The 13,400-nt window shown below is 35.0% G+C and overlaps 2 protein-coding genes across 4 annotated transcripts; one reads left to right on the top strand and one right to left on the bottom strand.

The window, feature by feature from the left end:
- Positions 1-3,616: 3,616 nt before the first annotated feature.
- LOC110415997 (uncharacterized) lies at positions 3,617-9,205 on the bottom strand. 2 transcript variants are annotated; one of them, XM_021427814.2, is made up of 3 exons: positions 9,096-9,205; positions 6,762-7,607; positions 3,617-6,081 (listed from the first exon to the last, which is right to left on the bottom strand). In XM_021427814.2, exons 2-3 carry the CDS (start codon positions 7,605-7,607, stop codon positions 3,883-3,885), a joined length of 3,045 nt encoding a protein of 1,014 aa, XP_021283489.1. In that variant the 5' UTR covers positions 9,096-9,205; the 3' UTR covers positions 3,617-3,882. The 2 variants fall into 2 exon arrangements, with proteins under 2 accessions (XP_021283489.1, XP_021283490.1); XM_021427815.2 differs by lacking the exon at positions 9,096-9,205 and adding an exon at positions 8,836-8,893.
- Positions 9,206-10,013: 808 nt separating this feature from the next.
- Positions 10,014-12,371, top strand: LOC110415573 (S-adenosyl-L-methionine-dependent methyltransferase). Of its 2 annotated transcripts, none has more exons than XM_021427270.1 (2): positions 10,014-10,561; positions 10,808-12,371. In XM_021427270.1, exon 2 carries the CDS (start codon positions 10,852-10,854, stop codon positions 12,262-12,264), a length of 1,413 nt encoding a protein of 470 aa, XP_021282945.1. In that variant the 5' UTR covers positions 10,014-10,561; positions 10,808-10,851; the 3' UTR covers positions 12,265-12,371. The 2 variants fall into 2 exon arrangements, with proteins under 2 accessions (XP_021282945.1, XP_021282944.1); XM_021427269.1 differs by having other exon boundaries at positions 10,796-12,371.
- The last annotated feature ends 1,029 nt before the right edge of the window (positions 12,372-13,400 follow it).

Below are 13,400 nucleotides of genomic sequence, written 5' to 3'. Positions count from 1 at the left end.
TTGTTATAATACTTTAATAATGAAGATAACATAAACAATAATTATTGATTAATTATATATATAATAATTGTTTTAAATCTCGAATCTATATTCTTACATGTTTAAATATATAAAATACATTTTGAAGTTGAAAACTTATAATGATAACACAATTTCAACGAATATCTAATTTTATCTAAAAATTACTCGAAGAGGAGGATTCTAGTTTAATACTTTTTATTAATGTATATATATATATATATATATATCATGTCATCTCTGACAGTTTGAATTTCTTTTTTTCTTTTGGGAGGTCAAAAAATTGGAGATTAACAAAGAAAAAATAGTGAAAAATTCTATAGCTACTTGTATCATTGTCAAAAATGTTTTCTTAAAGAAATAAGATGTTACATTAGTCTTATTTTATTGGGGTTAAATTTAATTCAAGAAGATTAAACGTTAAAATTCTATTATTATTATTATTATTATTATTATTATTTCTTTAACCAAAAAGAAAATCTTAAAAAAATAATTTAATGGGGTCCAAAATAATAATTCATAAACTAGATTTTGTACTGTGGCCTTTTTAATGAGATTTTACTCAAGTAAAACAAGATTTTAACCATAATTAGTCAGTGAAAAGCTAGCTAAAGAGCTAGGCCTATGTCTTTTAGTGGAAAAAGAAAATTATGAGAAAAGGATCATTTATATTAGTTGGCAAATTATTTGCAAAAAGCATAAAGTGATTAAATATGTGCAATGTATCAAATATTGTATGGACCAGCAATGATGAAGACCACCATTTTTTTTTTCTTTTTCCTAAATCTAAGTACCTTTTTTTCCCATCATTTTCACTATTTAATAAGTGTAGAGTAATTAGAAGTGATCAACAGAAAGAATTGAGACATGGCAAAAGTTTTTGATGTGGAATAAAGTTATCTTCTTGACTTTGCCTATATCAATAAAATGCAATGAATTTTGTGGATTGTACAAGATAACACCCACGATGATCATCTTGTTTAGATAAGATTATACGTTACCCTTTTATCTTGATAAATTAAAGATAATAATCATTTGGGTATTTTAAAATTATCGAACTAGATCTTATAAAAAGGTTCGAGAAATCACTACTCATAGGTTGAGGATTTGGTTATGGCTTGTTTTGAAGTAATTTTTTGTTACCTGTTTTTTTTTATGGAAGAAAAATTGACTCGTAAAAAATCCCAACCCTAAAATCACATAATAAAATCATTTTACTTTATAAATCTAATAATAAGAAATAACATCACTATCACCAATTACCTCTATGAACCATACAATTTGATAAGGTGATCATGTTATGATGTGAACTTCTTTCCCACAATGTTATGATAATTTATTATTAATTATTTTGAAAAAAAATTTTCTCCTCAATGGTACAATGACTAATGGAGGCAAAAGCAAAGTTTATTTTAAAAAAAAATGTCTTTCCTTTTCTGAGGCATTGACAAAAAGAGACTCTCTTTGATGGACAAGGATGAGTAAGGAATCTAAAGAGATAGATCTCCATGAACTCATTAAGTTGGCAATGAGCTTTCACCTTGAGCTTTTATTTCCAAAAGCCCCTTTATTTTTAATTTAAAAATAAAAATTCAAAAAAAATAAAATAAAATTGATGTTACTTTTGGGCTCAATACATATTGCAATCTAGTTGTGGAAAAGCTACTTTCAAGACAGAACTCAAAGATTCTCTTGTCTCTCAATCAGATGCTTTTTGGTTCAGAGTCCTCTTACTGAAATCACTTCACCTTTTACCCCTTCTGTCCCAAGAAACAAGGAAAAGTCCTAAACCCTAAGCATTTACACATTGGTGTATAATTTATTTATTTCAGAAATGAATGATTATCTTGGATTCTTCATGCAGTATATATTATTTGGAAAACCCCAAAAATATATATATTAAAAAAAGGGAGGGAAGACCCAAAACCAAATGATCATGCAATGAACTTCTTCCTTTTTATAGAGTTTGATTTGGTATAAGATAATAATGATCTTTAAGTTATAGTCAACTTATAAATTTGATGGCTTCAAGTTGAAAATCATGAACTTGTCAAACTATGTACATACTTGGTCAAAAATTTAGGTCTAATAGCTTGATAGTTTGAAATTCAGATGATAAGATTATATAATTTTTTCTTTTATAATATAATAGGTTCAGTTGGAAAATACGTACGAATATTCATTTGCAAAATTTATGATATAAATATGTAAATAAATGAGAGATTTATCGAACTTCTTCTAAATGTAATTTTTTTTTTTTTTACATTTCATGGAACTAGAACTTAGTGGTAAAATCTTTTTTTGCCAACATTGTAGAGAACATACACCTCATAAAGAAGTTATCTTTGGTGGTGGCAACAATAAAGTTGTCAATCATTTGATTAACAATCAAAAAGTGAAAATAAATAAATAAATAAAGAAAGAAAGTGTGAGATTATATATATATATTTATAATTAGAACTCCTTTTTCTTGTTTGAAATTTCCTCGTAAGTTCATACTCATCAATGGAGGAAAAACAGTAAGGGGGTGCATGGGTACACATACTGCTGACAATAAAGATTTAAAGTTGCTAAAAGAAATCTAGAGATCTCCAAAATGTCTTACCAAATTCAAAAATCAAAATTTTAAATTTTATTTGACATAAGAATAATAGTAAAAATCTCGAGTTTCTTTTTTTTGATTTTTTTAAATATTGAATTCGAGTTATTAATTTTTTTAAGTTTTTTGTTTAAATTCAAGAAAGCATGTGATACATTGTTTCGGGTTTTTTTGAATAGAGTTTTTTGGCTTATTTTTTTTTAATTTAATTGCTTTTTTAAAAAACTAATTGAACATATGGAGAAGTTTGATATCTTGTCAATTAGATTCATGGAGGCAAAAAGAGAAAAGAGTGAATAATGATTTAAAAGAAAAAGGGGTTGTTGCATGGTCGGTGTGTATAGCCCACTTGCATTATTTTGCCATGGGAAATTCTTTCAAATAACAATCATTTGAGGTATGATGGCCTTTTAAATTATTTTTATAGAAATAATCATTTCGTGGTAATAAATTTGTTTAGATTACACGTCGAGAAATAATTATATTTTTTTATCTTAGTACACCCATTTTTTATTTCTAAACTCATTAATAGAATTTTATTAATTTAATCAATTTTTGCATACCCTTCAAAATTGCCTAGGGAAAGCTGGCACAAGTGGATTATGATTCAAGTATAACATGCAAATTTCGTTGGATGGGCTGTAATGCACAAAGCTGTTGGAGAGACCAAACAGTAGACCTACCAAGAACTTTGATTGACCACAAAGAACTAAAAGCTTAAGCACTCTCTGGGAAGGAAATCTTATTGATCAGTGCCATATTAGTTACAGGAACATACTAAACTGAACAAACCAGAAATTTGATTAAACATGAACCCCTGAAAGCAGCTTCCATGATGTAAATAGGGAGTGCAGGAGACAAATATGATCAAAACTCTCTCATAAATTCTTCTCCTACTTGGAATTCTGGTGCATGCTTTGTATAGGGATTACCTCTTACCTAAGTGCCATCTGTTTACTGATGCAATTGACAATCCTGAAATGGCTTCTAGTTGTAACAAAACCAAATACTGATGTTTCATTTTTCTGAAGGGGTGACAAATAAAAGAATAAAGGCAAATGGATCACGGTTCAACCCCTGCTATAATTTGGAGATTGCTGATCTACGATATAGGCAAAGAAAAAGATGGAAGCAAATTCCGCTCTATCACAGATGTTTGAGGCATCTATCAGGCAGTAGTCCAGGCAAAATATCAGCACCTGAATACATCAGCTGTTCTGGATAAGGACTTCAGGATGTTGGCCAACCCAGAAGATTGCAAATAGCTAGTGAGCCACTTCAGGAGGTTTGCTGATAATATCTTTGGAATGGATAAATTCGCCATCCATGCCTTTTCCTTCCTTTTTATCCACTGTTTCACCGCCTGCACTACCATGCTTTGATGTTGTTTTGACTCTACTGCGTGCCTTTCGGGAAGGACTTGCGAATTGGATTGCTTGTGCTTGCACATGTTTAACTTTTTGTGTCCTCTTCATGTTGAAGAACCCACTCTCAAGAGCTTCCAACACCCTTGTAGTCAATGGTCTGCTTCTTCTGCTTTGCCTCCGGGGGTTCATGATAGGTTGCTGCTCTTCACCACAAACATTAGTAGTAGTTTCCAACAAATCAGCAAAAGTATTCACAATGATGAACTGGCTGCCATCAGCTTCTGCCGTTTCTGGTTCACCATTCTGAGAATCCAGTGGAACCAGGGGTGGGTTTGAACCAATTGCTAATTGGGATTGAAGCTTCTCACTACTCCCATGAGGAGTCTCCACGGATTCTGGATTTCCATCAGCTGAAGAACTAATAGGTGATACTTTCTCTAGAAAATGACTCACATGGAGGACATCATTGCTGCCTTCATCTTGAGATTGTAAGGCACAGCATAGCCCTGCTTGTTCACTAATATCAGCGGAAATCTTCTCAGTGAGGTGGCTTTGCTCTGTATCAGCACAAGCATTTAATCTCCGTCTCTTCATAGGAGAAACTAAATTAATTGGATTACTAGAGATATTCTCAGTGAGGTGACTTGTCTCTGTCTTAGCACAAGCATTTAATCTTTGTCGTTTCATTGGAGAAGCTAAATTACTCGACAGAGCAGAGAAATTCTCGGCAAGGGGACTTGTCGCTGTATTAGTATGACCAGTTAATTTCCTTCGTTTTGTCAGGGGAACTACATTAACAGAATGACTAAATTTAGCTCTTCGACTGAAATGGTGCTTTATTATCCTCTTTGACCTGGTATCATCTGATATATTGGTCTTCTCATCCTGGTGAATCAACAACCCCTGATCTGCAGTCCATGAGTTCTTTGGATTTTGGCTTGAACTTTCATTATCGTATTTACCCTCACTATGGTTCCTATCACCTTTCAACAAATTATCAGCATTAACTGGCTCACTACTAGGTTTTGTATCAGTGGCAGCAACTGAACCATAACTTGATAGCCTGTCAGCAATTTTTGGCTTATGGTCATATGAAGAATCATCACTTGAATTATCTTCACTTCCTCCTGAAGAATTATTAATTTCAGAAGAAATTTCAAACTTAACCGGTAAATATCTGAGTTCTCTCACACTGGATGCTTTTCCTCCATGGAGCAGACTGGTATCCACAATAGTAAATTTAATGTGGCGTGCAGTAGAGCTAGCAATTATGCCCTCACAATGGTGAGCATTAGTAACACACTTTTCACCTTTTGACAGCATATGATTAGCATTTACCTTCCCTGAATCTTGAGTATCCTTCTGCATTGGTTTGGAAGTATACCTCAAATCAATTGGTGCATATCTCAGCTCTCTCATCCTGGATGCTTTTCCTCCATGGACCAAACTGGAATCAACAACTGTGAACTTCATATGGTTTGAACTTAAAATAGAGACTCGGGGCTTGAGATAACAAGGCTTATGATCAGGAGGATCATCCTGATCCGATGACTCTCCTGGAACCCACCCATTTTCTTCATTGCAGCTGCTGATGCCATTTCCTTCAGCATCAAGCTCAAGAAGCTTTGGTTCGGATGCAACTTTGCTTAAAACATCACTAACAGAATCAAAGTAGTGGTTTCCTTTAACAAGTTTTCTTCTTGAGAACTTCTTTACTCCAGGCATAAGAAAAACTAGGTAATGTTTGGAACTGACAGAGCATTGATTCTTAGGTTGCTCAGAGTGCCACCCTCTTGCAAGCAGACGTGGCCAAACAGCTTCCCAAAAAATATCATTACATCGAGCTTTGCTCAATCGAAAGCCTCCAGTTAAAAATCTGATGATGTCACCAGATGTAAGAGATGAGCAAGCCTTCCCAGATGGCATTTCAGGGGAAACTTGAGTGGTCTTTGGAGGCTCCATGGCCAGGCCTGTAAGATCTGCCTTCCCATTACCGATACCTACAGCTTCTACCAGAGCACATATGCCAACAGTAGTCTTCAAATAGCAGACATAATTTTCAAGTGAAGTTCTCCCCTCCACAAATGACTTCGAGACCTGCTAATCGATTATGAATTAGAAAAGTGAAGGACATAAAAGTTCAGTCAAGCAAGTGAAAGACATCTAAAAGATTATTGATTTTACGCACCTAGTTTACAACCACGATCAAAATAAGTTTCAGTGAATAACTAGAAGATTATACTAATGGTCATAGCCTTACAATTATATATCAAAGTCAGCAGAAGGGCCATGCAAGACAATTCTCAAGCAGACTTGTAAGCATTTATGATTTAATAAGTACTCGTTGAGGAAAAGCAGTAACAAAATTACATGCATGGCTATTACAATGGACAAACGAACACTCACGCATGGACACCATGGAACCCTCCCTAATTCAGATTCTAAGGACTGCAAAGAGTGACAGTGCTATTGAAAGTGTTTCCTAGAATCCACAATGGAGTGGGACCTATGCACATTTGCTCAGCCTTTGAGGTTAGTCCTGAAGGTATGGATCTTGTATCCTTTCTAAAATATACTTAAATATTGACTTTAGAAAAATGGATCTGCTACATCAATGGAACAGTAAAGCAAAAGTAGCACCAACTAGGATATATTGAACTCGCACTTTCTTCTTCAACATGCTGCTAACAAACACGAAGTTGAGTCCGTGTGAGGAACAAATAAGCATATATGAGCTTCTTTCTAGAAATGAAATATAAGCAGTAAATCAGGTTTACCTCCAGCAAATTATTTTTTGATTCATCTGGGACACAAGTAAGCAAACGAGATAACAATTCCTGTTGCCTCCATCCAGTAAAGATTTTCCGTCCATATATATTTTTTCGACCTCTTCTCTTTTGGCCATCTGACCATCTGCGGTATTTGTCAGACCTATAAAATGCCCCATAGTAAAATGACAATATATCTCCCATTTCCTTGTTTCCAATGAATCTTTTTATCTGCCCAAAATCCTTCCCAAATACATACAAACCAAGAAGAAAACCATCCACTTCTGTTTTACTCCAGGAATCACCTGATGAACCAGGAATTAGATGAGAGCTTTTACCTTCACATGGTCGAAATAAGTTAGCCTTGCATGCCATTCCACATTCAAGGTTTTCTGCATTTGATTCTTTTTCATCAACCAACCTAGCATCTGACTGTTCAGCACTGAGTTCCGAATTTTTCTTCCTCTTAGAACTCTGGGCCTTTCTGCACTTTTTAAATTTGACAGACTCATCAACTTTAGTTCCATCATCAGGCTTACTTAGACCTCCCTGGCCTTCAACCTCAAAATCAATATCTTGTTCATGAGTCCACATGACAGGGACAGGTAAGCCTAACAGAAAGGAATGGGCAAGATAAGGACTGCCTTCTGAGTCAACAGGGTCCATCAAAAGCCGAAGATGCTCAGATCCTGTTATCATGGGAGGAATTTCCACCTGGTATTTGTCGCCAACTCTCGGACTTATTTGTGGATCGCCAAATATATCACTTACATCAGGAGAACCTGAGGGAAGCAACTGCATGGGAGATGTTTCTTCAGCAAGGTTTTGGTTAAGATCCAAGTGAACTGTTTCCATCTGCAAAAAGAATATAGGTTAAGAAAAATGAGTGCAGTAAACTAAATAGCGAACCGCTAAAGATATGACATATGAGCACACATTATCCAGGAACTTATTATGTGTTCAAGTACAGATTACCAAATCTCAGACACATTAAAAACCACTGAGACTTTTACACCATGAAACAGAGAAAATGGCAACTTAGATCAGTACCCAGTTTTATAAATAGAAGAATGTAATTTTCTCCCAAGAAAATCATAAAATTGTCCCTTGAAGAAGGTGAAATTTAGTGAATTTGATCAAAACATTAAAGGATGGCTATCTGATAGTGCCAACAGAGACACAAAATGTAAGAAATATTCAACAAAGGGATGCATTGCTGATGTGATCAATCATTTTTCACTCCCGGATGAAATATTAAAGCAATTGAATGCCAACAGATAAAATAGAAATCCTTATGGACTAAAGCAGCATAAAGATTCAATCTTGGAGAAACATGCAATTTCAATTAAAAAGGAGCTCCTAAATAACCTAAATGGCAATTCAGTTATCCAGGCCAATTGGAGGAAATGCTCAATCTATTACCACAAACATTATGTTCAAAGAGCAGAGCACAAGATGCCACCTGCAGACACTGTTAAAGAAAACCCCATTAATGATCTTTTCCAGGAAAAGAAATCCCAGTTCTTTCTCCATGTCATATGTTGCACACGAACATACATTAACTGATTACAAGATTTACATACTGGAAACATAAACAGGAACCTAAAGAAACCCTCATTAAAGAAACAAACACAAATGCAGATAGCATCAAAGAACAGCATCTGATAACAGGATCACCGACCCAAGATCCTCTTTCCATACAAACAATTCACCATCAAAGCTGATTAAAAACATTCGAGAGTCAAAATTCGAAACAAGAAAACAACTAAAACACAAACAATTCAATGAAACCAAACAAGTGATACAAAACAACACATTCACATAAAAAGAAAAAATCTAAACTCACACAAAATTCAGAGTCGAAAACAATAACATCGAAAGCAAATAGAAGTAACCCAATGATTACAAGTAAAATTCTGATGTGATCCTATCTAGAACAAGATTAACTTGGCTTTAAAGAGATAGCTAAAGGAACTAAGAAGAAGAACAATCCAAAAGAAACCACATTTGAGAATAAAAAAGGAGTGTTACAAAGGAGAGAGAGCCAAGAAAAAGAAGGGAGATTGAAATAGTAAACTTAAACCTTCTCCAGGAAGAAAGAAAAGCTTTGAAACGTTAAAAGCAAACGTGAAGGAAGGGACCTGGGCAAATGGGTAGTTATGTTTAGCATTGATTCGTAGCTATTTTCAATCCAAATATATATATCTCAAAGTAAGAGCATATCCCAAAGAAAGAACCAACATAAACAGGAAAAAACCAAAGGAACAAATGGCTGGTGTTTTTCCAGTTTTGCAACTGAAATCTAAAAACCAAGAAAAGGGATTGACGAGGTGGAGATAGTACCTGGGTTGAAGAGAGATATGGGGTGTAGAAGACTTGAAGAGAAGAAACCGAAGTGTGTATGTATAGTGTTGGTGTAGAGAGAGAGAGAGAGAGAGAGAGAGGGAGGGAGAGAAAAGTGTCGTTTGTCTTTGCACAAGCCTTTATTACTGAGAAAAAAAAAATCTATGAGGGCAGATTATTCTATAAACATTAATAATATTTGTTATTTAGATACTAAGTTTCGATTTAATTAATCGGTCGTATTCATGTCTATTTATGTAATAGTTAACATTTCATCTAAAGACACGATAATATGAATAATTAAATTTAATTCATAAAATATAAAATTTCAAGATATCAATATATTTTTGTTATGTGAATGCATAAAAATCATAAAAGTAATATTAACTAAATAATTAAAAAAATTATTATTAAACTCAATAAATTAAAAAAGATAGTCATAACATTTATGTTGATGACATATCATAATAAATGATAACATGACTTAATAAGATGATTATATGATATTTTCATTATTTATATTAATGTTACATTAATATTATATTAGTGTCAATAAACATCAAATAACAAGTGTATTTTAATTAAAAAAATTGATCAATCGTTAATTATAAAAATTTATTTAATTCAAGACATTATACCTATTCTCTTAAATCAAATAATGATGATTCTTTTTTAAAATTTGAACCATGATAATGAATTTCTACTCGAAATAAATTCGAAATGAAACAATCATTCTATTGAATTAAGATGAAATTATAAGTAACATGTCAAGAGAAACTGATTTTAATTATATTATTCTCAAAGTTCAGGATGTTCTTTTATTTATTGGGGGCAGATGTTAGGCAAATAGGAGCATTTAAGCATAGTTAAGACTGGTCAGATTGGGGGGGTTGGTCCTTTTGGGGGGGTTTGGAGAAGGTGCTTTATGTCTTTAGAGCAATCCAGATTATTTCCTAAACAACAAATAAATACAATTAAAAAAGAAAAAAACCATATGGGAAACTGTCATTGAACGTAGAAGCAACTGAACCTGAGCTATATACTATCTTCAATTCTTCACTGAGTCAACTCTTGCACATTATTTTAAGCTAATTCCGGCAATGAATATTAAATATATATGAACTAAACTATACTTCTGCAACTGCTGCTCATCATGTCAACGAGATTCGAGCTTTTTATTCCATTTTTTTAATTGGGTAAATGTGTACTTAGCCTGTAATTTACTCAACTGCTGCACTTGTCTTTAGTTAGTGAAGTATTTTAGCTTAAGCTATACGATTTTCCAGCTCTAAAGATCAACTGGGGGCAATGCTGAAAAGCTAGATTGAGATCTGTTTCTAGAGCACAATTTGGGATGGTTTTGGATTGTCAATGTCAGAGGGTGGGCATGGTGTTTTGCTGATGGAGTTGACTGATCAAAGAGATTACTGAATTTGCAAAAGGAAGAGCTAGCATATTCTTATCAGGTATGTTCTAAATTTAGTCATAGTTCTTTGTTTTTATCAGAACTTTATATGTTGTTCCAGTATCGGCTTCATTGTTCTACCAGTCCATTTGTTGTTTCTTTTTCCTTTCATTTTCCTACATTTTCTTGGAAGCCAAACACAGCATTGGGGATGTTCATATATGACTACTGCATGTACCCAGGAATTGATTCTGGGAAGTTTGCTGATTTTGATCATGTTTTGGTCTTTAATCAGAGAAAGCATTAGATGCAGGGGTAAGGAGAAGAAAGGCTGAAGATTTGTGAATGTGAATGAAGATGAGGAGATCATTCTTTCCGAGATGTGGGTTTGCTAGAATAATGGGTTGGCTTCAGATTGTACTGGGAATCCTTGTTATAACTGTGAGTATATCAAGTCTCTTCAGGTTCTACTCTGCTGGATTCTTTGTGCACAATGAAGACATATGCCGCCATTTTTATGGCACCAAGGATGTTTATGAAGGATTTGATGTAAGACCCTTAAATGATCGAGTTGCAGAAGTACTAAGAATGATGGAGAGCCTTCAGGTAAAGCTAGAGACGACTCTGCAACAGATGGAGAAGAGCATAGATGTTTTGGGTAAGACAAATATTACAAGATTGGAGCATATGAAGTATTTGGAGGTGGAAGTGCTCAGGCCTCTTTACGGTGCTCACATTGCTCTCAGACAGATTCGGCTGCCTAAGATTGAAGGCAATGGAAACGGTACCCTAAAAGAGGAACCTTTGATTAATACATTTGTCACAGAGGAAATCCGGAAGTATATAACTCCCAAAGAAAACAGAATTGTGAAGGTTAACTTTTATGGAACAGAGAAGATATACAATACCATAGGGCATGCGTGTGTTTTGATGAAGAATGAACTACAGGGGTACATGGACTATGATATAGGATCATACTGTAAAGATGATTGGAATCTAGCTCAGAAGCTTATGGTTGGTGGTTGTGATCCCTTGCCCCGAAGGCGGTGCTTGACAAGGGCTTCGAAGGTGTACCAGAAGCCATATCCTATCAATGAGTCTCTGTGGAAGTTACCTGATGACAGAAATGTAAGGTGGAGTGGTTACCGGTGTAGGAATTTTGGTTGCTTATCAAGCAAGAATCCCAAGCGAGGTTACACAAAGTGCACTGGATGTTTCGACATGGAAAAGGAGAAGCTCAAGTGGGTAGCTAATAGCTCACTTCCTGTTGATTTCCTGATAAGAGATGTACTGGCCATTAAGCCAGGCCAGGTAAGGATTGGTCTAGACTATGGTGTTGGCACTGGGACTTTCGCTGCGAGGATGAGAGAGCTGAATGTTACGATCATCTCAACCGCTTTGAATCTGGGGGCTCCTTTCAATGAGATCATTGCACTTAGAGGCTTGATTCCTCTATATGCAACACTGAACCAACGCCTTCCATTCTTTGATAACACGATGGACTTGATTCATACAACCGGGTTCTTGGATGGCTGGATTGACCTTCTTTTGATGGATTTCATCCTTTATGATTGGGACAGGATTTTGAGGCCAGGAGGATTGTTGTGGATCGACAGGTTCTTCTGTAACAAAAAGGACCTGGATGACTACATGTACATGTTTCTGCAGTTCAGGTACAAGAAATACAAGTGGGTTCTTGCCCCTAAATCAAAAGATGAAGTCTACCTTTCTGCAGTGTTAGAGAAACCTCCTCGAGCTATCTGATCATAGTATGTCCCTATGTTCCTCCCTGTTTCAGTTGTTAGCCTATAGCTGTTAATAGATAAGGTTCTGTACCCAGGAAAAGATATGATCCTGAATCTTTGTTTTACAGACGGACATTTTCTACTTGACTTGTGTTTTGAATAATGAAATCCCAATTCTAATGAAAAGAACTGAAACTGTTTCTTTTCCCCTTTCTGTCTCTGTGTTCATCATCGCCTGAATCTGTGAAGGTTCTCGGATGTGTAGTAAATCGCTTATGAACCCCTAGCAATGCTTCTTGAGGTCGCTTCAGCATTGTGGATTTTTCTGCAATTTTTTTTTAAGTTTTGCTAACTTGGTGATTACATCAAAGGTTAACCATTGCTTGCTTGAATTGAACTGATAAATGCTTTTGGGCATTGTTACCAATTACCATCAATGGTCCATGGATTACTGTTATGCCATGGTCTCTAAATCTTTGGGCTTGAAGGTCCTTTTTACTTGGGCCACAATGATTACAGGTTGACCTTAGGTACAACCTGGTACTTGGCCCATTCCATCTTGTTTGGACTTTGGGGATTTTGTGGCAAAAACTACTGACTCTAAGTGGGATCATTTGTAAAGAAGAAAGCCCATTATCCACTCCAAATCAGTATATACAGGCCACAAGTGGACCAATTTTCTCAACGAATCCCAGTTCCAGGTTACCTGGGTCACTCTTAGCAAAGTCCTTTGCATGGAAGGAAAACCATAGCTTGCTGAGATTCTCTCCTACCACAAAACCTCAGGCAATTGATACAGGTTTGTGAATATGAAAGGAGAATAAAAAGAAATATACAAGATAAAAACCCAAATTTTATGCACAAGAATATGATCATTGAATTTGACCAATTAAAACATCATTGCAACCTTGCCAATTTGCGCCATTGTACTTTATGAGCCTTCGTTACCAGGATTAACTCTATATATCGTCCATATTCATGCAGGCTGCAAGCACTTGGCATTTGCTTTTTATTAAAAATTAAAAGGACCAAATCACCAAAAGACAAAACCAAACGACAGACATCAACTAGTTAAAAGCTTTGATTCTGTTAGATGTTCAAATCTCTCTAGAACACCAAGCTGCTAACAAGGTTTCATGGTTTTCTTTTCTTTTC

The sequence above is a fragment of the Theobroma umbraticum genome, unplaced genomic scaffold (genome assembly GCF_002168275.2).
Source record: "Theobroma umbraticum cultivar Fairchild unplaced genomic scaffold, ASM216827v3 scaffold_147.0, whole genome shotgun sequence".
In the NCBI taxonomy this organism is placed as follows: domain Eukaryota; kingdom Viridiplantae; phylum Streptophyta; class Magnoliopsida; order Malvales; family Malvaceae; genus Theobroma; species Theobroma umbraticum.
This window is presented reverse-complemented; position numbering and strand designations above follow the sequence as displayed.